The 26,513-nt window shown below is 41.7% G+C and overlaps 1 protein-coding gene across 3 annotated transcripts in view; it reads right to left on the bottom strand.

The window, feature by feature from the left end:
- LOC126203922 (retinol-binding protein pinta-like) overlaps positions 1 to 26,513 on the bottom strand; it is a 176,392-nt gene that overhangs the window by 97,098 nt on the left and 52,781 nt on the right. For 2 of the 3 annotated variants that reach the window (XM_049938322.1, XM_049938321.1), the window contains exon 5: positions 19,044 to 19,154. The exons of the other annotated variant lie outside the window; for it this stretch is intronic. In XM_049938322.1, coding sequence (XP_049794279.1) covers positions 19,044 to 19,154 — 111 coding nt within the window. The remainder of the gene's footprint in view (positions 1 to 19,043; positions 19,155 to 26,513) is intronic. 3 annotated transcript variants of the gene reach the window in all.

The following is a 26,513-nucleotide window of genomic DNA, read 5'->3' as shown; positions in this document are numbered from 1 at the left end:
TGAGACACACCCCTCCAGCTGCTGGATCTGTGAGTATTGTAGCCTCAGTGACACTATTTCCTGTAGTTTTAGATCTCTGAACAGGTAGCATTACAAATTTTTGGGCAATTTAAACTGGATAATAATATACAAACCATACTTTCCCACTGTACACAATATAAGACATTGTTGCGTATAAAACTTTAATGTGTATGGAACAAACATTTTGTCTAATGGTTTAAATACCCAACCATTATTATTATTATTTTTATTCCCCCTCCCCACCCCACCCCCCTACCCCCCTTGCCCCGCATGGACCGTGGACCTTGCCGTAGGTGGGGAGGATTGCGTGCTCCAGTGATATAGATAGCCGTACCACAACGGAGGGGGTATCTGTTGAGAGACCAAACAAACGTGTAGTTTCTGAAGATGGGCAGCAGCCTCTTCAGTAGTTGCAAGGGCAGCAGACTGGATGACTGACTGATCTGGCCTTGTAACACTAACCAAAACGGCATTGCTGTGCTGGTACTGCGAACGGCTAAAAGCAAGGGGAAACTACAGCCGCAATTTTTTCCGAGGGCATGCAGCTTTACTGTATGGTTAAATGATGATGGCGTCCTCTTGGGTAAAATATTCCGGAGGTAAAATAGTCCCCCATTCGAATCTCAGTCCGGGGACTACTCAGGAGGGCGACGTTATCAGGAGAAGGAAAACTGGCGTTCAACTGATCGGAGCATGGAATGTCAGATCCCTTAATCGGGTAGGTAGGTTAGCAAATTAGAAAGGGAAATGGATACGTTAAAGTTAGATATACTGGTAATTAGTGAAGTTTGGTGGTAGGAGGAACAAGACTTCTGGTCGGGTGAATACAGAGCTATAAATACAAAAACAAACAGTGGTAATGCAGGAATAGGTTGAATAATGAACAAAAAATAGGAGCGCTGGTCAGCTACTACGAACAGCATAGTGTACGCATTACTGTAGCCAAGATAGACATGAAGCCCACACCTACCACAGTAGTACAAGTTTACATGACAACAATCTCCGCAGATGACGAAGAGATTGAAGAACTGTATGATGCGATAAAAGAAATTAATCAGATAGTGAAGGGAGATGAAACTTTAATAGTAATAGCGGACTGGAGTTTGGTAGTAGGAAAAGGAAGAGAAGGAAAAGTAGTAGGTGAATATGGACTGGCAATAATGAATGGAAGAGGCAGCATACTGGTACAATTTTGCTCAGAGCATAACTTAATTATAGCTAACACTTGGTTTAAGAATCATGAAAGAAGGTTGTATTCGTGGAAGAGGCCTGGAGACACTGGAAAATTACGGATAGATTATATCATGGTAAGACAGTGATTTAGGACCCAGATTTTAAATTGTAAGATATTTCCATGGGCGGATGTGCACTAACCACAATCTATCGGTTATGAACTGTAGATAACAACTGAAGAAACTGCAAAAAGGTGGGAATTTAAGGAGATGGGACCTGGGTAAACTGAAAGAACCAGAGATTTTAGAGTTTCAGGGAGAGCATTGGGGAATCATTGACAAGAACGGGGGAAAGAAATACAGTAGAAGAAGAATGGGTAGCTTTGAGAGATTAAATAATGAAGGCAGCAGAGGATCAAGTAGGTAAAAAGACGAGGGCTAGGAGAAGCCCTTGGGTAACAGAAGAGATACTGAATTTAATTGATGAAAGGAGAAAATATAAAAAAACAGTAAATGAAGCAGGCAAAAAGAGATACAAACGTCTCAAAAATGAGATGGACAGTAAGTGCAAATTGGCTAAGCAGGGATGGCTATAGGATAAGCCTAAGGATGTAGAAGCATATATCACTGCCCACAGGAAAATTAAAGAGACCTTTGCAGAAAAGAGAACCATATGTATAACTATCAAAAGCTCAGATGGAAAACCAGTTCTAGGCAAAGAAGGGAAAGCAGAAAGGTGGAAGGAGTGTATAGAGGGTCTATACAAGGGCAATGTAATTGAAGGCAATATTATGAAAATGGAAGAGGACGTAAGTGAAGATGAAATTGGAAATATGATACTGCGTGAAGAGTTTGACAGAGCACTGAAAGTCCATTAGAGCTAGTGAAAGCCTTGGGAGAGCCAGTTCTGACAAAACTCTACAAACTGGTGAGCAAGATGTATGAGAAAGGTGAAATATCTTCAGACTTTGAGCAGAATGTAATAATTCCAATCCCAAAGAAAACAGGTGTTGACAGGTGTGAAAATTACCTATCAGCGTAGTAAGCCACGACTGCAAAATTCTGACACGAATTCTTTACAGACGAATGAAAAAACTGGTAGAAGTCGACGTTGGGGAAGATCAGGTCGGATTCCGTAAAAATGTTGGAACATGTGAGGCGATACTCACCCTCCGACTAATTTTAGAAGATAGATTAAGGAAAGGCAGACCTACGTTTCTAGGATTTGTAGACTTAGAGAAAGCTGTTGACAATGTTGACTGGAATACTCTCTTTCAAATTCTGAAGGTGGTAGGGGTCAAATAAAGGGAACGAATGGCTATTTACAGTTTATGCAGAAACCAGATGGCAGTTATAAGAGTCGAGGGTCATTAAAGGGAAACAGTGGCTGGGAAGGGATTGAGGCAGGGTTGTAGCCTATCACCGATGTTATTCATTCTGTATATTTAGCAAGCAGTAAAGGAAGATAAAAATTGGAGTAGGAAATTCATTGCATGAAGAAGAAATAAAAACTTTGCGGTCTGCCTATGACATTGTAATTGTGTCAGCAAAGGACCTGGAAGAGCAGTTGAACGGAATGGACAGTGTGTTAAAAAACGACATAACATGAACATCAACAAAAGCAAAACGCGGGTACTGGGATGTAGACAAATTTAATCAGATGATGCTGAGGGAATTATATTAGGAAATGAAACACTTAAAGTAGTAGACGAGTTTTGCTATTTGGGGAGCAAAATAACTGATGATGTTCGAAGTAGAGAGGGTATAAAATGTAGACTGACAATGGCAAGAAATGTGTTTCTGAAGAAGAGAAATTTGTTAACATTGAGTACAGGAAGTATTTTCTGAAAATACACTCCTGGAAATTGAAATAAGAACACCGTGAATTCATTGTCCCAGGAAGGGGAAACTTTATTGACACATTCCTGGGGTCAGATACATCACATGATCACACTGACAGAACCACAGGCACATAGACACAGGCAACAGAGCATGCACAATGTCGGCACTAGTACAGTGTATATCCACCTTTCGCAGCAATGCAGGCTGCTATTCTCCCATGGAGACGATCGTAGAGATGCTGGATGTAGTCCTGTGGAACGGCTTGCCATGCCATTTCCACCTGGCGCCTCAGTTGGACCAGCGTTCGTGCTGGACGTGCAGACCGCGTGAGACGACGCTTCATACAGTCCCAAACATGCTCAATGGGGGACAGATCCGGAGATCTTGCTGGCCAGGGTAGTTGACTTACACCTTCCAGAGCACGTTGGGTGGCACGGGATACATGCGGACGTGCATTGTCCTGTTGGAACAGCAAGTTCCCTTGCCGGTCTAGGAATGGTAGAACGATGGGTTCGATGACGGTTTGGATGTACCGTGCACTATTCAGTGTCCCCTCGACGATCACCAGTGGTGTACGGCCAGTGTAGGAGATCGCTCCCCACACCATGATGCCGGGTGTTGGCCCTGTGTGCCTCGGTCGTATGCAGTCCTGATTGTGGCGCTCACCTGCACGGCGCCAAACACGCATACGACCATCATTGGCACCAAGGCAGAAGCGACTCTCATCGCTGAAGACGACACGTCTCCATTCGTCCCTCCATTCACGCCTGTCGCGACACCACTGGAGGCGGGCTGCACGATGTTGGGGCGTGAGCGGAAGACGGCCTACCGGTGTGCGGGACCGTAGCCCAGCTTCATGGAGACGGTTGCGAATGGTCCTCGCCGATACCCCAGGAGCAACAGTGTCCCTAATTTGCTGTGAAGTGGCGGTGCGGTCCCCTACGGCACTGCGTAGGATCCTACGGTCTTGGCGTGCATCCGTGCGTCGCTGCGGTCAGGTCCCAGGTCGACGGGCACGTGCACCTTCCGCCGACCACTGGCGGCAACATCGATGTACTGTGGAGACCTCACGCCCCACGTGTTGAGCAATTCGGCGGTACGTCCACCCGGCCTCCCGCATGCCCACTATACGCCCTCGCTCAAAGTCCGTCAACTGCACATACGGTTCACGTCCACGCTGTCGCGGCATGCTACCAGTGTTAAAGACTGCGATGGAGCTCCGTATGCCATGGCAAACTGGCTGACACTGACGGCGGCGGTGCACAAATGCTGCGCAGCTAGCGCCATTCGACGGCCAACACCGCGGTTCCTGGTGTGTCCGCTGTGCCGTGCGTGTGATCATTGCTTGTACAGCCCTCTCGCAGTGTCCAGAGCAAGTATGGTGGGTCTGACACACCGGTGTCAATGTGTTCTTTTTTCCATTTCCAGGAGTGTATTTGTATGGAATGTGAAACATGGACGATAAATACGACAGGAAGAGAAAAGAAGTTTTCGAAAATGTGGTGCTACAGAAAAATGCTGAAGATTAGATGGGTAGATCACATAACTAATGAGGAGCTACTGAATAGAATTTGGGGAGAAGAGGAATTTGTAGCACAGCTTGACTAGAAAAAGGAATCGATAGGTAGGACATGTTCTGGGGCATCAAGGGGTCTTCAGTTTAGTATTGGAGGGCAGCGTGGAGGATAAAAATCGTAGAGTGGCACCAAGAGATGTATATACCACGCAGATTCAGAAGGTTGTATATTGCAGAAGTCACTTGGAGATGAAGAAGCTTGCACAGGATAGAGTATGATGGAGAACTGCATCAAACCAGTCTCTGGACTGAAGACCACAACAACAACAACAACAACAACAACAACAACATTTTGAATCCAACTGCTAGAAAGCATATGCACATTTCCACAGCACAGCACGGCCTTTTCTATCTCACACTCAGTTTTAATTTTGTTACATAAAAAATATTAGTCTACGTACATTCCAATGTTTATTAGAGTGTCATGAAAAAATCTGAAGTAAATCTGTTAAGAACTTTTAGAGACTTTTGGAAACAATGTTTTCCCATTTGTATAGAAAGCGTCAGTATAAATTTTCAGGGCAGTAACAATACTATTCAGCTGATCTTTGAAGGCCTGTGCCACCTCTGACAGAATCATAATGTCATTGGAAAACAACATCATTTCTTTTCTTCTCCCTGAATTTTAGTTCCAACTCCAAATTGCACTTTGATTTCCTTTAGCAGTTGATCAGTGTACAGACTGAGTAACATGGGGACGCATTACAGCCCTCATTCCGTCTTCAATCGTTGTCTCGCTTACATGTACTTCAATTCCTGTAACTACTGTCTGGTTTTCTGTTCAGTTTGCAGTTAACTTTTGGGCTATTACACATAACTATGCTAAAGTGACTTGTGATGGGAAGCCTACATTACCAACGTATGATGACTGTCACAGTGAGAAGTACTTTTATTAGTAGAAAGTAAGATCTGTAGGGCCTGGTACCAACATTAGAGTAAATTTTGCTTAGGTAAGTTATTGTAACAATAATGTCGCACAGGTAGCACAAGAAATAAGAGACAACTTATGATCTTACAAACATTTTGCTCCTATTGTAATGTGTTGGAACCAGGTTAACATTAACCAAAAAGATAAGTATAAATTGTTGTTGTGTTGTTTTATTTTGGAGAATTGATGATTCATCAAGTAGTTGGAAATACACCCCGCTACAACAGCTGTTAATGACCTAGTATGGTTCCAGAATGAGGAGTGTGCGCTGATATGAAACTTCCTGACAGATTAAAACTGTGTGGCAGGCCGAGACTCGAACTCGGGACCTCTGCCTTTCGCGGGCAAGTGCTGTACCAACTGAGGTACTCAAGCACGACTCACGACCCGTCATCACAGCATCAATTCTGCCAGTACCTCGTCTTCTACCTTACAAACTTCACAGAAGCTCTTCTGCGAACCTTGCAGAACTAGCACTCCTGGAAGAAAGGATATTGCGGAGACATGGCTTAGCCACAGCCTGGGGGATGTTTCCAGAATGAGATTTTCACTCTGCAGCAGAATGTGCACTCTTTGCAGAAGAACTTCTGTGAAATTTGAAAGGTAGGAGACGAGGTACTGGCAGAATTGAAGCTGTGAGGACGGGTCGTGAGTTGTGCTTGGGTAGCTCAGTTGGTATAGCACTTGTCCGGGAAAGGCAAAGGTCCCGAGTTTGAGTCTCGGTCCGGCACACAGTTTTAATCTCTCAGGAAGTTTCACCTAGTGTGATATTTAAACGAAAGCTATACACTCTTTGAAATATATAAGTGTATGAAGAATATAGCAAAATTTTATTATTTTAGAAATTTAAGTGGAAGCTGAAGGGAAAATTATGTACTTGTGACTTACATCACTGAGTTAAAGACTGTAGTAATGCTTTGAATTTCCAATAGTGCCAAAGGAATTAAATACCTTAACAGCCACTGATCTATTTGGACCTTCACCCAGACGTAGAGTATTTTTGTAGCAACTTTATGTTGGTCATAAGACTTGAAACTATATCCCATTAAAACAGCAAATGCAGCTACAGTGTTTTAATCGTTTAGAAGAATATTTTGCAGGTATAGGGGAACTAAGATGTTTAATTGCAGGTAATGGTACACAATTTGTAAGCAATAATTTTAAGACACTCTTAGCATGGGAAGCATTACACCATAGTACTACTTCAAAATACCATCTTCAGTCGAAGACTTCATTACAGTTAATGAAGTTGTGAGGACTTTGTAGAAAGTATTGCTGACATAAACATACTAAATGGGCTTAAACAATTCCCGAGTACCAAGTGATATTACACGAGTTACCTCGTTTGTCTATTGTTCTTTTACCAGTGGGAGTGGTAAACATATAATTTATTGGAGAAGCGTTGTTTAAGTTATACCGATAGCTACAAGGACAATACGCATAAATATGTGGAAAAGTAAGTAAAGAAAAGTAATGAAATTAGAGTAAAAGAACATAATAGTTACGCTGCAATGACAGATTTGAAGATGACTGACTAATGTTACACAAAGCTCATAATCATACTTACACTCCTGGAAATTGAAATAAGAACACCGTGAATTCATTGTCCCAGGAAGGGGAAACTTTATTGACACATTCCTGGGGTCAGATACATCACATGATCACACTGACAGAACCACAGGCACATAGACACAGGCAACAGAGCACGCACAATGTCGGCACTAGTGCAGTGTATATCCACCTTTCGCAGCAATGCAGGCTGCTATTCTCCCATGGAGACGATCGTAGAGATGCTGGATGTAGTCCTGTGGAACGGCTTGCCATGCCATTTCCACCTGGCGCCTCAGTTGGACCAGCGTTCGTGCTGGACGTGCAGACCGCGTGAGACGACGCTTCATCCAGTCCCAAACATGCTCAATGGGGGACAGATCCGGAGATCTTGCTGGCCAGGGTAGTTGACTTACACCTTCTAGAGCACGTTGGGTGGCACGGGATACATGCGGACGTGCATTGTCCTGTTGGAACAGCAAGTTCCCTTGCCGGTCTAGGAATGGTAGAACGATGGGTTCGATGACGGTTTGGATGTACCGTGCACTATTGTGTCCCCTCGACGATCACCAGTGGTGTACGGCCAGTGTAGGAGATCGCTCCCCACACCATGATGCCAGGTGTTGGCCCTGTGTGCCTCGGTCGTATGCAGTCCTGATTGTGGCGCTCACCTGCACGGCGCCAAACACGCATACGACCATCATTGGCACCAAGGCAGAAGCGACTCTCATCGCTGAAGACGACACGTCTCCATTCGTCCCTCCATTCACGCCTGTCCCGACACCACTGGAGGCGGGCTGCACGATGTTGGGGCGTGAGCGGAAGACGGCCTAACGGTGTGCGGGACCGTAGCCCAGCTTCATGGAGACGGTTGCAAATGGTCCTCGCCGATACCCCAGGAGCAACAGTGTCCCTAATTTGCTGGGAAGTGGCGGTGCGGTCCCCTACGGCACTGCGTAGGATCCTACGGTCTTGGCGTGCATCCGTGCGTCGCTGCGGTCCGGTCCCAGGTCGACGGGCACGTGCACCTTCCGCCGACCACTGGCGACAACATCGATGTACTGTGGAGACCTCACGCCCCACGTGTTGAGCAATTCGGCGGTACGTCCACCCGGCCTCCCGCATGCCCACTATACGCCCTCGCTCAAAGTCCGTCAACTGCACATACGGTTCACGTCCACGCTGTCGCGGCATGCTACCAGTGTTAAAGACTGCGATGGAGCTCCGTATGCCACGACAAACTGGCTGACACTGACGGCGGCGGTGCACAAATGCTGCGCAGCTAGCGCCATTCGACGGCCAACACCGCGGTTCCTGGTGTGTCCGCTGTGCCGTGCGTGTGATCATTGCTTGTACAGCCCTCTCGCAGTGTCCGGAGCAAGTATGGTGGGTCTGACACACCGGTGTCAATGTGTTCTTTTTTCCATTTCCAGGAGTGTATTTGGAAATGGAATTAAAGAAAAGTGTTCAAATTAGAGTGAAGGAGCATAATAGTCATGCTGCAATGGTAAATTTCGAGGTGAATGATATTGTTTTAGCCAAAGCTTAGCATCATAGTTCTAATACAAAGAAACAAACTATCAAGGTTTTTTACAGACAAGGAGGTCCACATCAGGTGGCTGGCGTTCCCCATGCAAAAACAGTGTTTCTTGTAGATTCATCAAACAGTAAGTAAAATGGAATTCAAAATGTAGCTATGATCAAAATGTTCATAGCATAGAGTCCTATGAGGATCCAGTTGGTCATTATATTACTATCTATGTCTATATAATGATCTGTTCATCTTTTGACGTTTTTTTTCACTATCATACGCCCATTGCTCATATAATGAAACATGTACCTTGATAATTTTATGTAGTTGATATGAATGTGTGATAAATGAATGGAAGGTATGATATAGATGTTAGTGGTATTCTATTGAGGAAAAGAGGAACAGGAAGAACGAGAACTTCTAAATTATCATTGCATGACATGCTAAAATCCAGATTCCAGATTATACCCCAAAAGAGATCTTGAAGATACATCATGACCCAGACTTGGTCACTGTTAATGGAGTGTAGGGGAATACTTGATACATGGAGAAAAAAAAACAGTCAAGAGGGTATGAATTTGTGATAAAGCAGGAGTGAGTGCTACTTAGAACACATCAGTAAAGAGGAGAATAGACAGTTGTAGAATGATAAACAGGACACTGCACCCTTATATATAAACTGTGTAATGAGTAGGATATGCAGACCAAGAAAGGAGGATATACACGTGAACTGAGGAGAACAGATATATAGGGACACTACTGTTGTGAAAATTTCATGGTAGTTCGGAAATAGTCTTCTGAAGAAGGAGATATAACAGACAGTGTCTGCCAAAGTAGAATACTATTGTTGGTTTGAGCTTTGCAAATTAAAGAACCTATCTACGTTGTAATGCCTTAGTTCATATACTCATTTATAAAAGTAACTGCAACAAATGCAAGTGTGTTAGCTTTGTATGCTACCCAAAAGGTGTAGTATAAGAAAGTGATAGTTATATAGCATGCAATACTACAAAAGGTTATTAATTGCTACAAAAATAGCTCTCTTGCTTAGTGGCAGTGACGAAATGGATAAATACGTGTTGTGTTACATATGAAAAGACATGAAAAGGCTATTGAAAACATTTGATCAAATGCAACACAAAATTTATTGGAGAACCGCTGAAGTTACTTCGCTGGCCGCTAGGTACAATCCAACACGAGGACAATGTACATAAGTAATTAGAGAAAAGTGCTCATGCATGTGGTGTAAGTATACATTAGTATATTTCTTTAGTGGCATGGTCTGTTGACTAGTCAAAGGTTGCTGTTTGTGCTGCTACTCTCACCAACGGCTTTCAATAGTAGAGTGTTACAACTAATTTCGGGGCTATGGGGGAGTAACTGGTGGTGTCCATTCCATAGCATTTGTGGAGATGTCTGTTCTCTGGTGCACCTGTGAAGTACCACCAGGGAGGGATCCTTGGGGTGGGGAGTGTGATGAGCATCAGTCTTTGGGGTTTGTCGTATTTCCTTCTTTGGTTGTAACATTTCTTTCTTCTCCACTGTAAGTACCATTTCTGTCCTCCCTTCTTTCCCCAGCAACAGTTTTTATTGTGGGAACCTTTTTCTTATCCAGATAAGTAAACGTATTCTCACAGGAGTGCCCAAGATGTGGCAACACATAATTAGTTGCCAAACGAAGTCAGATAGCACAAAATACATAAAAGGAAATGGTACTGACTGGACGTCCATTGAGGATACCTATTTGAGGAACGCTGGCTCTGAATTAACTGCGAAATTATAGATTAAGGTAGCTTCATAAATGGTTTACCAGTCCTCTTTGTGTTTAGCTTACAGGTACACGTAACTTAAAGCTATATGCATACAGATGAAATGAAGTATCTTAAGAATGGTTTATGAATAAGATCTTTTTATGTGCCAAACTTAGAGAGTTTGACGCAGTATTAAATAAGTTGCCGTGGTGTCGAACTGCAACCGAATTAATTAAATTTTCACTGTGAATAGGGAATCAGTTTCACTATTCTAGTCTTAATTACAATTAATTACTGTTATTGTCTGTTCTATTGAACCGATATGGCGAAATCAATCATCTAAAAGTGTCGATACGTGGTGTAAAGATTCGCTGTGGTAAAGTGATATATTACCCAATGTCTGCCTTATCAAGGAATGATGATAATGATAGTTAAAAGTATTTTTATTAGTTGAGTAGCTGAGAAACTCAGCATTACCCTGTTAATTATTTACGGCTGTGCCCTAGACTTCATATGCGCGGAAATTATTTTTGACTTATAAAATTTCTTTGCATATAAAATTTGAAGTAGTGTGATTGGAGACATGAACGAAGAGCTTGTGTGCATCACTAACAAAGTCGAGAGCTAAACAGAGCTGTAAAAAGCAACTGAGTGTGACAAGCAACTGACGCCAAGATCCATGCCTATTGCAGGTTGTGTGTGGTCTTCTGCTTTGTTTGTGTTCGTGCCGTAACCTCGCCGGAAATGGTACAGGCTTAGGGAGAAATGGTAAATTGTTAGGAATAAGTCAGATGCAGGGTACAAAAACAGCTCACTTGTGCCACTCCCATCAAAATTTCTCCTTCTTTGATTTTACGTTGGAGAGAAGTAACTTTAAGCCTCTTTGATTGAAGGGCTCTGACAAGGGAAATTCCCTATCGCATGCCCCTCACATTTAGTAGTGAAACGTCCCAGTGGATAGTGCGTCAAAAACTGAAAAGAGCTCAGACATGAAAACAGGAATATGGTGTAGTGAACTATGAAAAAAGAAGCGAAATAGAAACAGTGAACTGTACAAGCTCAAGATGTGCAACACCAAACGTATCAAAACAACAGTGGCTGCGTTGTTCTGTGGTCACGGCCTTGGCCTACAGAAAAATAGATCGGTATTCAAATCTCCCTCGTGCCCCTTTATATTCACAAAGTATGAGCTTTCCGTCCGGTCATTGACGTGTCTGTTCGCCTTCTGTAGTCTTGGCAATTGTCATACTATACATTGCTTATAGAATAGGAGTCATATGGTAAGAATATATTACCGTTGTAAGTAAATCTGATGAATAGTGAGAGCAAGCGAGATGCCGCATATATCTCTCATATGAATGAAAATAAAAAATAAACCTGTGTGTACTGTGTTACAACAAAGGAATTCAACAGTCGAAACTTCCAAAACAGAACTCAAAAGTCATAATATGTGGTACCTGTGTAGAATAAATAGGATATACGTATGTCTGGAGGTCACATCCTCGTATCTTGCTGTTGTAAACGGACGTTACACCACATCACAGACACAAATCTGAATACAGCGGACAGACACGTCAATGAACTGACGGACAGTTTATAATTTTGTGAAAAGAAAAAAAGAAGGTGGGACACAAGGGAGATTTGAACATGGAGCTCCTCCTTAGCAGTGTAACATCGTGACTCTATAACCACGACAATATGACTTTTTGAGTTTACTCGGTGTTGCATATCTTGAGCTTAGACCGTTCAGTGTTTCTATTTACCTTCTTTTTTTACAGTTCAGTACACCTTCTTCCTGTTTTCATGCTTGATCTGTGTTCAGTTTTTGACGGGCTATCTACTGGGCCATCTTATCATTAAGTCTGAGGGAGGTGGGATGGGGAGTTTCCTTTCTGAGGAGCAAGGCAGTGCATAATGCTCTCGAAAAGAGGTACGTCACACCTCGCTTTCGGAAGGAGTTTACAAGAGTGAGTTAAAGTCTTAATTTCTCGTGTCTCAGCACGTCTCGCCTCACGATCTCCATTGGATTTTGTAGACCACCTAGTCCTCAGTCTTCAGCCAGGCTGGTGTATTCAGCAAGACTCGACCACTTTCTAGGGATTTTTATTCATAAAGAAAACTAAATCAAAATGTAATTAAAGGATACCCAAATCAGGAAGCATACTTAATACATTCGTTTCTTCTAGCAAAGAATAGAAATAATAGAAATAAAAATTTATCGAAACAAGCAAAGCAATGTTGTTATATTTAAATAAGTGAAGCGAAATCAATAAACCGTTATCCTCCAACGAAGCAAATTCAGTGTTAGTTTGTACTCGTAAACATAAAACTGTGGTGCTTAATTCTGACACTGACGTAACCTACCGAAAATGCAACTGTCAGGGAGAGCTCCGGTTACTGGTTCATTGGCATACTACGCCATTATAATTAAACAGCCGAACTACTAAGCTCAGTAGACGATTTTAGATACAAGTTTAAAATTACAGTATCTCTTTCTCCGTGTTCTTATTCTCATAAAATATAGCCTGTACTTTGTCGGAGTCCACGCTCAAGTTACTAGTTAAAACCGCGTGAAAAATTAGGATGTTCAAATAGACAAACAGACAGAAACGACTGTTGTACAGTTTCTTTTTTAGTGTGGACACCATGGTCGACACTGTTTGGAAGTTTTTACTTTTGTTTGTGCATGCAGACTGGCATGGATGGATGCAGCGTATCTTAAAGGAGGGACGACGACGAAAGTTTCACTACACCTCGGGGTACTTACTAGTTTGGCAGTTATTCCGTGCTGAAACGTCCCGGCTTGGAAAAGGGCAGCGGGCTATCGAAAAAAGAGCGCCGTGACAATGAAGACTACGTCACGGCAGAACAAAGCATTCTGTAGTTTTATCTCAAGTTGTCAGTTTGACTTTTCACATTTAGACTATTGTCGTGTTCCTCCTAAGGAGGCGATGACGGACACACTCATCTGATTTGAGAGTAGGAATATATGTCACCTTTGTTTTAAGAGTGTCGTACTGCTGTGCTCTTGACTTCGAGCGACTGATGCACAATTTGGTAACGAAGTACGAGCTTTCCAAGATTGGTGGTCATAGAGAAATAACAAGGTGAGAAAAAAATAGTCTGTAGTTATAGATAACGGGCAAACTAGTCATCAACAATCAATAGGCGCCCTTGTAGCAGCACCTAGAATAAACGTAACTGAAAGTGAATCATATTAATGAAGAATGACAATACCAATAACCAGAAAACGGATTTATTGAAGATTTGTGATATTTTATCTAAGATGTACTGCAGTTTATCGCTTGTGTCATTGACAACCGAGTCAGAAGCCGTAACTATGACGAAGTGCACAGGCCCTTATAAGCTTTTCTGATAAAAACCAATCAAGAATCAGTTGTCTGACGACACAGATGAATTAAATTAATCGACAATACATAAGTACGTACGCTGCAGAAGAATTTTAATAATCAACAAATCGGAAGACCGGCCACTATGATTACAAAGAGCTTCAACTGTTTCATAACGCACCATCAGCCGACAGTAATCACTATTGCTGGTACCTAAAGTACAGCTACGCAGGACAAGAAACGCAGCGATTGCACACAAGCACACAAGCATTGGTTGGTGAAATCTGTTCAAGCCAATCTGAATTTATTTATTTACTTTATTATGGCGGTAGTGTGTGTTGTGGTGTAATTAAAGCATATTTGTGTCCGTAAGAATTTTTGTTAACATAGTTACCTACTCTCTATGACAGTTCGAAGTAGTTTAATTTGAAATTTGTTATCATTGCCAGTAAGAACCAGGAAGGTGGAGGAGATGTTGAAAGCCATTGCTGAGTTAGATGTTAAATTAGACAATATTAACGCAAGTATGATGGCCGTAGGTGATGAACAGGGGGCTAGACTGGATACTACTAATATATACATAGGCGTGTAAGGTGGTAGGCTAGATGCCAGTAGGACTGAATTAAATGCGACCATCGAAGAGCAAGGTGTTAGATTTGAAAAAGGACTTGTTGAAACAAACGCTCACCGATTGTTAAATTAAATAATGAGTTACATAGTACATGGACTGGCTTAAAATTAGAGTTAACAGCTGAATTAGAATCCAGGAATCAGAACTTAGATGATGATGCATAACTGACTGACGAAATGAAAAACTGAAAACAAATAATGAGATAGTCAAACTGCAATCCGCTATTACTACTTTAACACAGGAGTTATATTTTCAGTTGCTTAAACAGTGCGATTTAGTAAAAGGCAGGCAAATAAAGATTTAAAAAAGATATTAACTTACTAAATTTGTTATTAATAACCAATCCCGGTTCAAAAATGATAACAAAATGCATAGCTACAATACTGCAAGATAGGATGATCCTCACAATTCTGGTTAAATCTGACACTGGCGCAGAAAGCGGTGAATTATGCTGCCACAAAAGTCTTTGTTCATTTATCAGATAGCACTAAAAATCTGACCGATAGCCAACCAGCATTTAAAAACAAATTAAAAGAATTTCTGAATAAGAAATATTTCTACTCATTACATGAATTTTTAGATATGAAGTAGTAAGAGAGAGAGAGAGAAAGAGAGAGAGAGAGAAGGAGAGAGATTAATTACATCGTATAAAGAAACCTAATGTTAAACTGACACATTTCGCATCATTACGAAATATCATATTCATGATCTGTAGAACAAGTATTAGTGTAATGTAATCTAAGATTTTGCTGAACAAGAGTTTACAGAAGTATATAGGCAAATCTCATGTACGGCTGTCTGGTTATACATTACAGGGCAGAAGAAAGATTCCGACAAAACTACAATATCAGGCTCCAGGCTTGCAACTTTTGTGGACTGTGTTAGCGATTTGATTGAACAAAAGGTGCAGGAGAAGATCGATTCGTCTGTCAGTATACTTCATTCAACAGAAGGTACAAAAATAACACAGGCTGAATTAAAAAGGTTGTGGGTTGAACTGGCGAAAACGAAAGATACAGTTAATAGAAAGAGAGTTGCTGATAATTCTCGGTTTCCTGTAGAATAATTACGAGAATAACGTCAATAAAGTGGGAGGAATCTGTCCAAACAATTTCCTAAATTCAAATCGGACGAAGATGTACACCCTACCTATTTTAAGAGTATTTACCAGAGCGTTGTCTAAATGTTCTGATGACTCAAAGAAAATTGATTTTGTCCTCAGTCATTTGCAAGGGGATGCTGCTATGTATAGAACCGCTAATTTGGAAGTCTAGTCCTCTTGGAGTGACTTCCGAGATAAATTTAGAAGAAGCGCTTGTCGTCAAGTACACATGAAACGTTAACACTTTATTTCCTAGATCCGATATACTTCATTAATAATTAGTGCAGCAATAAGGCACATAATAAGTTCCAATACTTAGATGATGTTATGGAGGAGAATCATTTTCCTAAGTGTTGGTTCGTAGATTACCCTCCCATATGACGAGAGGAATATGATATCATGGTCGAATGACTGTAAGCAGTTAATTTTCATTTAGTGAACGAAGTTTAGTGAGTAAAGTCCGAGGGGCCTGTTCCCCGGGAGAAAACTCGATAATAATAATTAAAACCGTCATCCACCATTGTTTGAAGGAAAAAGTGAAAGCAAATACTGTGTGGTAAGGGAACCGAATAATAACAAGTAAATAGTAATGGACGTAACAAGACTCAGACATTTAATTCGAATACTATAAACAATGGATGTATGAATATGTCGATTGAATGTCGTAATAATAACAGTAGTTGCAAAACAATGGACGTTCTGGGTTAGGGCCCAGGCTTCAAGACATGGCAAAGGAACAGGAGGTCCTCGCGTGGAGAAAACATTAGCTCTCACAAGGAAAGTAGGTGCTCGTCACTTATTACTCAAAGAATGGGAAGTAAATTCCAGGAAGGAGTGAGAAATATCTTGATATATTTGATAAGCAGGGCGATATTCACTTAGATTCTGAGAGTGAAACATTATTAATCTCAAAGGGTTTGCTGTCAGCAATTGAAAAAAAATATCCTTGTCTCATGTTACTAGTAACTGCAGTACTTGTAGTATCAGTTATAAAGGAACACAAATAAAAGAAAAATGCGGCTACTTGTTATCACTAATACATTGTCTTTTTATTAGGCATTGCTAGTTATACCTAATTTAAACCTAGATGTGTTCTTAGGCATAGACTGGTTAATCGATAATACAATACCACTATATTTTAAAAAATTGAGGGTTGTGACTTTTTAGGCTTCCCTGATGATGGATATGTTGCAAATACACTTCCCAAGTATACAAAGTTATCTGGTGGCAAACCTAAGAAGTGTGTTAATAAAAAAAATAAAAAAATAAAACTATCTGGGAAGCAGATACGGTGTCTAGAATATCTACTGAAAATAATTCTTTAGAATTGAAAGATCAGTCTGTGATGAAGCACATCCATTTAATGGCTTATGCTGATATTATTGTAGTAGATGAAACAGAAGGGGCAAGAGATGCGTTAGGTAGAAACATTCAATCAAGAGAATCGTGTATTTTGCCAGAAGAATGGGAAATTCAATTAGAAGATATAAAAGTGTGTCGTCAGACAAATGAGGAAAAATTAAGTAATACATATGTAAAAGACGATGAGAAAGATGATATGCTACTTTTTTTACCCATACCTGTTACTAATGAATCTTTGATCTGCAGTGAGACGTGGAATACAAAAGATGAGAGATGAAATAGAAAAGGAAATTGATGAAGAGGTACATGAGTGTAATCTTACATCAGTGTCTACAATAATCTATTGTTAGTTGCTGAGAAAGCTGCAGGAGATGTTCATTTAGTCTTGGGTGCATAAACTCTCAGTAAACAGATAGAAACTGAATGGAATAGTCCTGTGAGTATAGATGAGCTCTTACCAAGATTTTAGAAAGCTGAATTCTTTAGTTCTGTGAATTCAATGGTGGGGTAGTGGGGTATTGTCAAGTTCCATTACACAAAGAATCGAGACCATGCATGTCATTATTTGAAGGTAATCTTACCAATTTAAAGTACTACAGTTCAGTTCTAACATTTCAGTTGAAGCTTTCATTCGTGCTGTAGATAAATCACTAAAATAGGAATTAGTACAAGAACAAATAATTTATGTAGGCGATTCATTATTATTTTCTAAAACTTGGAAAGACCAGCGTAAATTACTGACATGAACACTAAGGTGATTAGAAGAAAAGAGAACGTCAATAAAACTTTCTAAGTCACATTTTGGGAGGCAAGAGTTAAAGTTTTTAGGTTATATTGTCCGAATTAAACAAGTACAAATCGATCAAGAAAAACCACAAGCCTTGGAAGAATGTGTAATATTTTGTACGTTTTCAAATTTGACTGGCTTTTATAGAAGATTTATGAGGATCTAGACAATCAATGATTTAGGTTTACAAAAATTACGTGAATCCGGGATGCATTTGAATATGCGTTATGTTTTGGTATAGTCCATGGAGAATGGGATTCAAATATACCTGAACGTAGGACCATAGCTTTTGCTAGTCGACGTCTTAGTAAACACGCGATGAATTATTCAGCTACTGAGAAAGAACGGTTATGCATTGTTTCGAGTTTACAGAAATTCGAGACGTTAATATGGGGCTCAAAACTAGTAATAGATACACATCATCAGACTTCGGGTTCCTTGATGGAGAGTAGATTGTGACATAGTAGGGCCCGGCTTGAGCGAGTTATAGAATAAATAGCACCATGACAATGAAGATGACATGGCAGTAAACAAGATACAGATTCGTAATCTTTCAAATAGATGTTAGCATTCTGTGTGTGTGTCTCGAGTTCATATGGCTCTGAGCACTATGTGACTTAACATCTGAGGTCATCAGTCCCCTAGAACTTAGAACTACTTAAACCTAACTAACCTAAGGACATCACATACATCTATGCCCAAGGCAGGATTCGAACTTGCGTCCGTAGCGGTCGCGCGGTTCCAGACTGAAGCGCCTAGAACCGCTCGGCCACACTGGCCGGCCTGTCTCGAGTTGTCAGTTTAACATTTCGCGCTGAGGTTATTACGGTGTTGCCTCTAAAAAGACAATGATGTGAAGATTCATTGCATTTGAGAATAGGAATGCACCTCACATTAATTTGAGAAGTGTCGTAATTATTTTCGAAATTATATATTTTGCCGTACTCTTGACTTCTAAAGTCTGCTGCAGAATTTGGTCACGAAGCCCGACACTGACGGTGATGGGGAAATAACAAGGTGAGCAAATTAATGGTCTGAAATTGTAGCTCTTTGACAAACTAGTCAACTACAACCAACGGGAACACCGTACCTTGCGCTTCCTGTATTTTATCGCTCCTACCTTCTTAACTCCGAAGCATATGTTACAGGTAACATTTTTTCTATGTCTACAAGAGCTAGAAATGTAAGTAGGTTCCATTAAATTTAGGTGTTATTGTTATTCTCTCAGGGGACAAAACACATTTACAGCAGTAAGAGGTATTTGGGAGCCTGTAGAGATTCTTTGTTCTGTGAGCACTTTTTCCATCTGAAAGCTCTGGTGTACAACGAAGTTGTATTGCACTTGATTCTTCTCCACAATACTGTTGGTAGTGCACATTGAAGGTATTGGCGATTCGTATAGTAAATTATAAATAACACGTCATACAAATTTTAGTACCTACCCTTTTCTTCATCTTCTCTTTAAGAAAACTCTCGAAAAACGAGAATATTTTCTCGACACCCGGATGGCTGTTGATGGCGTGGAAGGCCTTAGGTCGTAGAGGATATGCTTCCTGTAAGAAGAGAAAACGAAGGAATTTCAGCACATGGAACTGAAGCGAAATATCTCTTATTAAGGAGTCCATATGTTTAAATTTGGAAACTGAAAAAGCTTTACTATTCGGCTTCAAATATACTATCTTCCAACATACCCTACAGGAAGAGTTTCAATTTCCATGCACTAATATTTAAATTATAACCAGGGACATTAGTTTTGAATCTCGTGAGTTGCCGATGTGCTCTGACCTCGTATTAAACCGAAATGGAATGGATTATCAGTAGAGGGACACAGAGGAACGTGATGGTGTTGAGGCGATGTAGGGCGATGGGAAGTCGTGTAGCGGTTCCCGTGGACCGCTCAGGAACCACGGTGAGGCTGTGTTTGCGGCATGACGCCTTACATTGCACTATATTGGGAACTAAGTGCAGACTGTAGCCTCTGTCGACACCAACGCCGAAGAACGATTACTAATGAAATACTAACCCTGAGTAGGTACCGATTTTTCTTGTCAGATATGTAAATTATAAAATTTTGGAGCAACCTTTCAAGTGACAGCACCTATCAACGTGTAAAAGCCAGGTTCAAACCCTAGTAATGTGAAGCACTGAAAAGGAATTGTTTTAACATCATGAGGAGAGCTAACGAGCCACTTGATGCCAAATATTAGTGGCTGGGAAAAAAGTATGCAGAACGTTACACTCCATTAACACTGTCCCATTATTCCCTGGACAGAGACGGGAGCAGTAACCTGTCAATATCGATCAGTCGCCTGGCTTAGATCACAGAAACAGTTTTTATACCAAAACGTCTTTCAGATTCTTGCACTATAGACACGACAAAGTTAGTAATGGACAAAATTTGAAATTATGTCGTTATTTTTTCTTTATAATTTGTGTGTAGAAAAACATAGCGTCATGTGTCATTAATATTCTAATGATAGACGACAGACCACTTCTCCCCTTAAGGGTCCTGCACGACTGTGGATTGAAACAACCAGTTGCAGATGTGGTCAGATGGGGATTCTTAGGGCTGAGAAATGAATTCTTCATTAATTGTATTAAAGTATTATTGTGGAGAATCTGAACACATTTTGGGAGAGACCATCTAAGGAGATGGAAGAAATGCTGGCTTTATTAAAAATAGTTTTACCTTCTAAATATTTTAAATTCGGAGATGGTTTTTGTTCACAACAAGCTCTCCATTTGCCTATTGCATAGAAATTTTTTTATGGCCAACTTTAAGCAAGAACTTATGACAAAATTCCCTCGACATGCTAGAAGATTAATTTTATGGAATAGATACGTTTACGGTGTTTTCATAATATGTGGTGACAACAATGTTGAAAGCGACTATTTTCTTACGGATCTAAATAGTTTAAACCATAAGATGCAATTCAATGAGTAGTGCGTCGAGAATGACAGTTTAGCGTATTAGGACCTCCAAGTGCCTGTAAAAAAGGCTTCGATGTTTTCCTAAAGGCAACCACGACAGATCTTGTTATACACAAGCAGTCGTGTCATCCATTGCAATATAAATCCGCAATATTAAGGGCCATGTTAAACTGCATGTAGGAAGTGCCCCTTACGAGCTAAGCTCAAGTGACAGAATATGAGGTTATACAGTGTACAGCGAATCAAAACGGTTACGATCCAGAATTTGTTAATTAATAGAAGTATACTGAAAAAGAAAAATCTTTCATCCGGTATCGGATTGGAGGCAGATTTTATAACGCTTAGACCAGCCGAGCAGACAAAGGGAAGCTCTGTTTTTACAGTGTCCGAAAAGAATGACAGACGTATGAGATCTAAAAACATTATTCCAGCGTATTTCACAGTTTCGGATCTAGGCAGAAAACTCAGACACAAGGAAAAAGTTGTGGTAAATAAATATAAGGAAGCGAGTTTACAGGTCATTACATGCAGTGATTGCCCTAAGAAATATACAGGACAAACCGGTAGGTAATTTAGAATAAGATTTCAGGAAACCCTTAACTTAACTGATCCACGATCTGCATTAACAGCGCACTTACACGAAGAGGGTCACAGCATCACAAGTCCCTCAGGAAATTTAAACTTCTTCATAAAAAAGAAAAACACATTACAGTAACTAGAAAGTTTTAAACATGAAAAAGGCACAGTTCAGGTTGAATAATTGAAAACCATAGCATTCTGGCTAATTTTGATTGTTTGTATGATTGGGCATTAGTCTGTAATAAAATTCTCTATTATTCTCACTTGTAAAGATAGCGACCCAGCGCTTCTAGTAATGGGTATATGACGTCACACTGTTCACGTGGATAGCTTCCGTTCCCGCAGCCAGCTAGTCAGTCTCTCTTTGTTGTTTTGCCTCGCCCTGCACGGAGTTCCCCTACTGTCACACTGGTAAGACGCTGCCACCTGATACTTCCCACATAGTAATTTTCACAGTGCCGCTACTAATCAGGTTAGCAGCGATAATTTTTTATCGCCAATCCGGCCCCTTTTTCAAAACCCTTAGCGTCCGTTCACTAAAATATATTTCCTCTTTTCTATTTAAATGCAGGTAAATTTTAAACACTGGCGCACCTTTTCTTCACCTTTCACTCGCTATAGTATTGAAGATATTCTCTGAATAGAATATTTTGACTAGGAGCGATGGGTATGTGATGTCTATGATCTTTTAACGTTGTTAGTATATTCTAGACATTTCTTTACTAATTGTAATATCCACTGTACTTTGCTTTTTACTGTGTAGGTTGCACCTGATGATGCGGCTTTAGGCTGCGATACCCTGTGTTTTAATAAACAACAATTTTCCCAGTTGTTAGCGGAGTTCTTCCTAACATCAAGAAGCATCGTCCGACTTAGTGTCAGCGAGCTGACACATGACATCATGACACTGGTAGCTGGCAGTGGTATGTCTGTCCACTGTGCACGCTAAGCATCCTCCTCGTCAATAATCGGATAAATCAAAGTAATGAAAGGAAGAACTAAGCAATTGTAAGCACAAAGAGATGTACAGAGAATTTTGTTTGAGTAATCGCGTTATAAACGGCGCCGTGAACCGAGTAGCGAATCACGAGTTATTCAAGTTTCAATTCAGCTGACTGACTGAGCGCAAGAAGCGAGCGGGCGCCCTCATTGTAGCAGAGTAGGAGGTTGGTGGCCGCAAAAACACAAGTCCCCTTGACCCGAACGCACCTAAGGCTTTGGGGAACTTTCGAATGGCGTCAGATGGCTACGAAGTGACAGAGATAGTGCGCAATTAGCAACAGCGGTCACCCCTTCATTACGACTGGGTGAAAGAGACCGAAGTGTGGTAGAAGGACAGAGGAAAAGGACATAAAGATAGGAATTATAACAGGAGATGGACAACACTCCGGCAGATATTATTTAGCAAGTATAACCATTGGAGCAATCGAAGAAAGTTACTGTACTTTCAAAAACGTTAACAATTCTCAAAGTTGATGGCTGCAGTGGGGAGGGCGCACCACTGTTCAGGAAGAACGCTTCTGGGGCCTGGAATGGTCGGACGCGATGCAAGAGGCAGCTTCACAGTTGTGACACAATAAGCTTTGTTTTTGCACACATTAAGTAAATAAGGTCTTTGAAAGTCAAACCACGTAGATAGTAAATTTATTTGGTAATTACAAGAATATTTTAGTTTATGCTAAGTTGACAGACTTAGTCGATGTCACAAAATGCGCAGATCTTATGGCAGTCATGACGCGATTAATACAATTCATGTAGGTGAGCTGGGAGCTTTGACTATTCCAGTGTCTACTGTGCCAGTGTTGTGACTAAATCGTTGCCGATGACCACTTGGTTACTACAGGGAGAGTATTCGGTAAATGTGGGTTGTTGAGAAGGTGTCAGCATTTCCTCAACTATCCTAGCAATATGGTAGCAAAACCCATGTGGCATGTTTGATAATAATAACAATGCCAGCATTTCCTAAACTACCCTGACGGTATGGTAGCAAGACCCACGTGATAAGTTTATTAACAGTAAGAATAATTCTGGAAAGCGTGGTAGAAATAGGGCAAGTTCATGTTGTCTATTGTTGCGCAAGTAACATTCTGCTGTGTATCGGTAGTGTTGGCGTGAAAGTAAGAAGTTACGTTTGCGTGAGTTCTGCTAGTGCTGATCGAAACGTTTAGCAATTTTGTGCAACGGCTGTAAGAAATGTACATATGCAAAGTTGGGAGACGCTGGACCTCTATAAAATCTGATGCTTTTACCAGAGCCGAATAAAATGTTCTTGGGTTTCCAACCGCGTCAATTGCTTAAAACTACACAAGCACTCCCTGGCCATTGTCATGTGGTATGACTGCCAGTGGGCTGTTGGTGCGCCCTTATATACGCTAGGTGCCGGCTGTGACGTCACTGGTGCCCGTGACATTTCCATATATGGGCATGTTTTGAGTCGGATTTCGATGTGCCCTCTTCAACCGCGCGATCACTGGATCCTACGCAGCGCTGAGCTGCAAGCCACCGTCTCTATTCAGGGCGTTTGCGGTAATTTTTATTTAAATAGCTTCCTTTATTAAACAGTCCCAGAAGCCGTTAGTGCGAGCCACGACAGAGGCATCATCAAATTTTATGTGGTGACCGTTTTCTAACGCATGCTCAGCTAACGCAGATTTCTCTGGATAGCGTAGGCGATAATACCTCTCATGTTCTTTCCTGCGTTGTTCCACAGTGCGCACTGTTTGTCCGATGTACTTCTGGCCACACTCACAAGGTATTTCGTAGACTCCAGGTGTCCTGAGACCTACTGCGTCTTTAACTGGCCTCAGTAACTGACGGATTTTCGTTGGAGGCCCGAAGATTGGTTTGATCTTGTGTCTTTTCAACAGGCGGCTATCTTGCCCGACACAGAGCCACAGAATGACAGCAAAACAAGTTTCTTTTCCTGCTCTTCGTCGGTGGTCTTATTCGGATATTTCGCAGAAATCACTTCTTTCACTTGATGGGCGCTGTAGCCGTTATTCCTGAAAATCTTTCGTAGGTGGCTCAGTTCATGGGGCAGGTTATCGTCATCTGATATTACTCTTGCACTATGCACCAATGTTTGTATTACTGTGCGCTTCTGTGTTGGATGATGAAGGCTGGTGGCGTGCAGGTACAGATCTGTGTGGGTGGGTTTTCTGTACACGCTGTGGCCAAGGCACCCATTTCGTTTACGGTGGCAAGGACGTCAAGGAAGTGCAATGCATTATCTTTTTCCACCGCCATGGTGAACTGGATATTACTGTTGATGCCAGTGAGGTGTTCCAAAAACTCGTCTAGTTTCTCGCTTTCATGTGGCCAAATGACGAATATGTCGTCAACGTATCGAAAGAAACACTTCGGCTTCAATGGCGCAGTATCGATGGCAATATCCTCAAAATTCTCCACGAAGAGGTTTGCAACAGCTGGAGCCAACGGGCTACCCATTGCTACGCCGTCTGTCTAATCATAATACTGGCCGTTGTACACGAAATAGGAGGACGTAAGAGTGTGCGTAAATAGCTCGACCACTTCACTTACAAAGTACTGGGAAATTAGGTCCAAAGCATCTTTGATAGACACATTCGTAAACAGCGCCAGTACATTAAAACTGACCATAAATGATCCTCACTAAGGCGTAGAAGGTTGAGTCCGGTGATAAATTCTGCTGAGTTTTTTATATGATGTTCGCAGTGTCCCACATGTGGAGCGAGGAGCTTGGCCAAGTACTTCGCCAGCCAGTAAGGCGAAATGGCGTCCCGTCCTTGTGTATCTTCGGCAAACCATAAGCAAAAGGTGGTTTATGCGTCTGTGGGAGAAGATTCTTAACCACACTGTCTTCCACTGAAGATCGCTTAAGAAGTTCTGATGTTTTTCGTACTATTCTTGATGTCAAGTCGCATGGGAGCTTCCGGTAAGTATCTTCGTTCAGTAGCGCACAGATATTCGTATCATAGTCCTCGAACTCCATAATTACGGCGGCATTGCCCTTGTGAGCAGGAAGTACCACAATGCTTTCATCATACCTTGTGAGTGTGGCCAGAAGTACATTGGACAAACAGTGCGCACTCTAGAACAACGCAGGAAAGAACATGAGAGGTTTCACCCTGAATAGAGACGGTGGCTTGCAGCTCAGCGCTCAGTGATCGCTCGGTTGAATAGGGCACATCGAACGCCGACTCAAAACGTGCCCATATATGGTAATGTCACGGGCACCAGTGACGTCACAGCCAGCAGCTATCCTATATAAAGGCGCACCAACAGCCCACTGGCAGTCATACCACTTGACAATGGCCAAGGAGTGCTTGTCCGAAAGCTCGTGTAGTTTTAAGCAATTGACGCGGTTGGAAACCCGATAACATTTTATTCAATGTTATCGCATTCATACTTTTACCAGATCTGTCTGTGACCCATTTATGTTTGTACCAATTTCCCCAGAGTGTTATTGTTGTGGCGTATTTGTTCGGATGTTCGTAAGCTGGAGTGAAACATGCTGGTAGCTGAACTGCAGGTAGAATTTGACAAATTTCGACAGCTGGAGAATGTGTGGTTGGGCAGGTGCGCTGACCTACGATCAACTAAACCTGTGTGCCGGCGGCCAGCCTGGATGTGGTTTATAGGCAGCTTCCTACATTCGGCTAGGTGAAATATGGGGCTGGTACCCACATCCGGCCTCAGTTACACAATTCGCAATTATTTGGAGAACGTTCTCACACTTTCACACTATAATCTGTCGGAAATTATTTTAGGATTAACAGCGAGGACGGAAGTGGTAGGGGAGGAAGCCCAGGCAGCAAGAATGGGACAGTTTCCGCCAATATCACACTACCTGCAGCTCCACAAAATCCCCGAAGTTGCCAAACCTTTATACCACACGAAAACACTTCCTAACTGCGGTGGGCTTCAGTTGCAGCCAGCCTGCTGTCCTGTGTGATTGTTGTGCCCTGTGACTTTCTGTGTGTTCGTCTTTATGGTTGTAGGCGTTACTCTTTTATTTGTTGTTACTGTCAATCGCTACCTTTAATTTGTTGTTTCCATTATTCGTTGTTTCCGTTATTCGTTGTTGCTGTTATTCGTTACTTCCGCTATTTGTTGTGTGATACTGAACGATGTCAGAGGGAAGTTCGTCGAAATTTGTAAGTGGAATATTTCAACGTCATTCTCTTGGGCAGGGCCATACGAGGGTACACAAGAGAATGGAAATGTCTTCCAGCAAGCGGGGGCGGGGGGGGGGGGGGGGAGGGGGCGGGGCGGTTGGCAGAGAGCTATTCTTCTTCATGCAGCACCTCGCAAGGTTTTCTCCAAAACTCTCTCCTGCTTTCTAATGCAAAGAAAACAAGACGTTATCACAAGAAAATGAACCACGTTACATTTACAAAGCGGTTCGAGATTCACTAGTACTA

This window comes from Schistocerca nitens, chromosome 9, assembly GCF_023898315.1.
Source record: "Schistocerca nitens isolate TAMUIC-IGC-003100 chromosome 9, iqSchNite1.1, whole genome shotgun sequence".
In the NCBI taxonomy this organism is placed as follows: domain Eukaryota; kingdom Metazoa; phylum Arthropoda; class Insecta; order Orthoptera; family Acrididae; genus Schistocerca; species Schistocerca nitens.
This window is presented reverse-complemented; position numbering and strand designations above follow the sequence as displayed.